Source organism: Buceros rhinoceros, unplaced genomic scaffold (assembly GCF_000710305.1).
Source record: "Buceros rhinoceros silvestris isolate BGI_N320 unplaced genomic scaffold, ASM71030v1 scaffold35602, whole genome shotgun sequence".
Lineage (NCBI taxonomy): Eukaryota > Metazoa > Chordata > Aves > Bucerotiformes > Bucerotidae > Buceros > Buceros rhinoceros.
In genome coordinates this window covers 27,426-31,734 of record NW_010398936.1, presented here as the reverse complement: position 1 = coordinate 31,734, position 4,309 = coordinate 27,426, and the positions used below count along the sequence as shown (strand labels likewise).

At 41.8% G+C, this 4,309-nt stretch overlaps 1 protein-coding gene across 1 annotated transcript in view; it reads right to left on the bottom strand.

Moving 5' to 3' along the window:
* Nucleotides 1-577: 577 nt before the first annotated feature.
* LOC104489165 (reelin) overlaps nt 578-4,309 on the bottom strand; it is a gene marked incomplete at both ends in the record, with an annotated part of 29,850 nt that continues 26,118 nt past the window's right edge. The window contains 5 exons of the mRNA XM_010131293.1: nt 578-676; nt 1,064-1,261; nt 2,278-2,497; nt 3,669-3,826; nt 4,148-4,309. Of these exons, the coding sequence (XP_010129595.1) occupies nt 578-676; nt 1,064-1,261; nt 2,278-2,497; nt 3,669-3,826; nt 4,148-4,309 (837 nt within the window). The remainder of the gene's footprint in view (nt 677-1,063; nt 1,262-2,277; nt 2,498-3,668; nt 3,827-4,147) is intronic.

Sequence of the window (4,309 nt, the reverse complement as noted above, 5' to 3'; positions counted from 1 at the left end):
GGGTGCAGACACTTTACTTGGTAAAATCTTGACAAGGGGATGAGTATAGAGCTCGGACCATAGGAACCTGATATAGTGAACCCTGTTTCTGAACAGTATCCTTCTTACTAAAAAAAGGAAATGAATAAGGCATTAGTTGCTAATGCAAATTTTTCAGAGGCATGACAACATTACTTTGTGCAAAGAGCAATACAGCAGACTCTCCTGTATCTTTGAAAGGACATAAATGAGCCTTACATGGCAGCACAGCATTGTACAGGAATATCCTTATGTCCCAGCACAACATTTTTCCAGTCATTGCTGCATTAGAGGACCACACCAATACTTTGTGGTGATAAAGCCCAGCTCTCCCTCCTGTATTTTACCACTACGCACAACACATACCTGTGCTGCGCCCCTGATTTCGTGGCTGTCTTAGCCACTGACAGTTGCAGTCAGGGCAAAGCAGTAGCAAAGACTGGTTCTCAAAGTTTTCCCTGGGCTACAACGGTTCTTACTGAGCTTAACACTCATGCCATGCTGGAGGAATTTCAGTGCTTTCTGAGATGGGGTGGGATGAGGTGAAGCTGATACTCACAGGACGACTTCTACGTGGTCCAAAGCCCACTGATCATGACCTGTTCCATTGTGACGGGGCTGCCACCAGCGCAGTAATACTCCTTTCATTCGTGCCTCCCTGTCATCACAAATGCAAGAACCTATGAGAACTCCAGACTATCAGTGTTTTGCACATCCCAACCTGCCCCCTAACAGGAACTGAGAGCGAAGTCAAAGTGTTATTTCTACATCCCTGAGCATCAACACACTGTATGTTCAAAATATTTAATAGTGAAAAACGCACACAAATAAGGAGGAATTTTTTTCCCTCATATCTTTAAAACAAGTATTTTCTTTTTCTTTCAAGTATATTGATAAACACTAGGCTGGAATTTTTTAAGCAGCATTTCCCTTTGTTTACCCTCTCATCAACATTTTTCTTGCATAGCGATGAAAAGATAGTTCCTTTCTTAGCTGAAATATATCTTGTGCACTTAGAGGTAATGAAATGTGACTGAGTACTCACAGGGGAACATTATAAGACACTCTTTGGGCTTGTATAAAGTCCTTTGGCTGATGCTGTGCAATTACTTGCCATGTAATTCCATTATTTACACTGTATTGGAGGAGCACTGCCTTGTCTACAGTGTTAGGATCACTCAGATTGGTATTGCAACTGTCTGTTTGTGAAATACTTCCAATTTGCAAAACAAACATGATTTTGCTGTAAAACATAGAAAGGAAAGGTATTTTCAATATACAAAATTATTCAAACAGGAACCATAGCGTTTCCAGGTCTACTGCAGTTACCTTATTATAACTTTGAGAATCCTCAAGAATCATTACTTTTAACATGCAAAATAAACTCTTCTCATGTCTCTAAAACACAGCTCCCCTTTCAAAGTAACAGTTCACTAGGTATAACATATTGCCATATAGTTGGAGGCAATAAATCCAATTTTACAATATATCTGCACAAAACTGAGATACATAAACAATATAAACATGCAAATGAGTGCATGAAAAGCTAAAAAAGGGCAAATAAGGATTGAATATAATAAAGTGCCTAAAAGATTTACCATATTCTACCTGAGTGTTCAAGTAAGAAATAAAGAGCCTGATTTATATCTGGTCCATTTGCCAATTCATCCTGCTTCTAATCTTGCTTTAGACAGCTAAATATGAACTAGTCCAGAAAGCTGTCACTGTGTTAAAAGCCAGCACAGGCTGGTTGCATTTGTTTTTCCATGGCCAAAGAGGCTCAATAGATGAAAATGGTACTCCTGTTCATTGCCAGGTGAATATAATTGTATTTGACAACTGAAACATGAAAACGAGTCCATAATTACTAATAGCATCTTTAGTCATAACTGTCGTGGAGGCACATACAAACATGGGATTTGTCTTATCAGATCAGGCACTAGTCCAGACAGTCTGGTGTCCAGTCTCTGCCAATGGCTTCATTGTCAGTGTTGGCTTACTAGGCAGTGCTCTGTTGGAGCATGACAAAAACATCTGACCTTTTCATCTGACACCTCTTCCTCCTCACTCTCCATCTCCCAAATGGAAGTCACAAAGCATTTTGTCAAATCTGATGTTTGTCTGCCAGCCACATCTGACTGTATGGTACAGCCCAGTCGGTCCATCCTCATCAGGACTGGCCCACACAGCTGCATGTTCATACGAAGAGTTTCCTGTCTCATGAGCTGCTGAAAGAGCATTTTGGGCTCAAAATATTACCTTGCTCGGGTGAGATCCAGAGGCTTAGTCACAGCTTGTCGTATTTGACATCCGTTAAAATAGAGCGAATCTCCGTGGGCGTAGGGTGCCAGCTGTCCGCATCCATTCCCTATCACTCCCCCCTGAATGGTTTCCCAGTTTATTTCAGTGACTCTTTCAGATTCAAAATTATCTTTAATATAACTGGGGAGGTCATGGCTAAAAACAGAGCAGTCATCGCCTAGAAATGACACAGTGAAGTTATAAAACACACAAAACCCCAAAAGAATTGAGAAAATTGAGTTACTAAGTTGTGGCACAATATACAGGCTGAATATATTTCAGCAGATCCATTAATAATGTGCCCATTACTGTACAGCATTCATTTTTAGAAAATTGAGACTGTGAGTCTTATTTTTTACAGCAGTATAACTTCAACAACTGCGCTACAAGCCCTCCTGTTGGGCATTGATGCCAATGTGAGAAACCTCAAATTGCTGGCTGAACGGAAATACGTCTGAAACAGGAAAGAGATCTGAGCTTATGAAGTTATGAGTTTCTCTCCTGGAAGACACTAAACGCTGGGTCCACTCCCACAAAGCACTTATAATTTAATGAGGGCACACAAGTACCATTAGGCATGTGCTTAGCTGCACTGAGAGACTAGAGCAAAACACTGTCCTGATGGGGCACAGAACTGAGTCCCTTGCAGGTGCCAGTCACCAACAGCTGGATCCCACGTACGCATCCCCTGGGAGTGGGTGCAGATCTGTCAAATTATTAATCTAGAATTTGTTACTCAAGCATTCCAGTGATTAATTTAGACATAATACATGACTGTCTTTTTGTTTAATTTTGAACTAGATTAGAATGTAGCAGATGTATGACAAGTACTGTGTCCCCTTCTGGGCTCCCCAGTTCAAAGGAGACAGGGAACTACTGAAGCGAGTCCAATGGAGGGCTACGATGATGATTAGGGGACTGGAGCATCTCTCTTACAAGAAAAGACTGAGAGACCTGGGTCTAATTAGCCTGGAGAAAAGAAGACTGAGAGGAGATCTTATCAATGGTTATGAATATCTAAGGGGCAGGTGTCAAAAGGATGGGGCCAGGATCTTTTCAGCGAGAGAACAAGGGGCAACAGGCACAAACTAGAACACAGGAAGTTTCGCCTAAACATGAGGGAAAATTTCTTTACTTTGAGGGTGGCAGAGCACTACAACAGGTTGCCCAGAGAGGTTGTGGAATATTCTTCTCTGAAGATATTCAAAACCTGCCTGGATGTAATCCTGTGCAACCTGCTCTATGTGAACCTGCTTTAGCAGGGGGGTTGGACTAGATGATCCCCAGAGGTCCCTTCCAACCCCCACCATTCTGTGATTCTGTGAAGAAAGAAACTGAAGAAATGAAACCTTGATATCCTTCATCGCAAATGCAAACGGCTCCAGTTGTGCAATATCCACGGCCACTGCAGAGCTTAGGGCAGGCTTCCCCGATGTACACATGGTCAATTGCCCAGCTTTGTTTCTCTAGTTCTTCTCCCTTCTGAATCCACCTGAACTGAGTTGCACTGCAAATATCAAAATCCAAACACCGTATTATGATATCTAGCAATTAAACACCTCTGTACAGTGACCTTCAAATATACCAGCAGTTGATCTAATGAAGGGGTTGTGACTTCAATAATGGGAAAGAGCCACCATGAATGGGTGGCTCCTACATCATTGGCAGTAGCCAACTGTATTAACAAAAAGCTTCCTGAAAAACATCAATTATGTATCAGATCTAAATCCAGCAATAAAGAAGCATTTTTAATTCACCTGTTATTCCAAGTGAACAGTGCCAGCAAGATTTTATAGGTCCACAGTGAGCTGACCTTTAGGTAACCTACCTGGATGAGACATGATCAGGCAGCTGGATAGTTATTCTTCTCCACATGGAGCTGTTGACAGAGTTATAGATGGTAGCTTCGTGGAATTGAAATGGGGAGCAGCCAATGCTATTAGATGAGGAAGGAAGACAGTGTGTCTGAACGAGCTGCCATGAGTCTGTC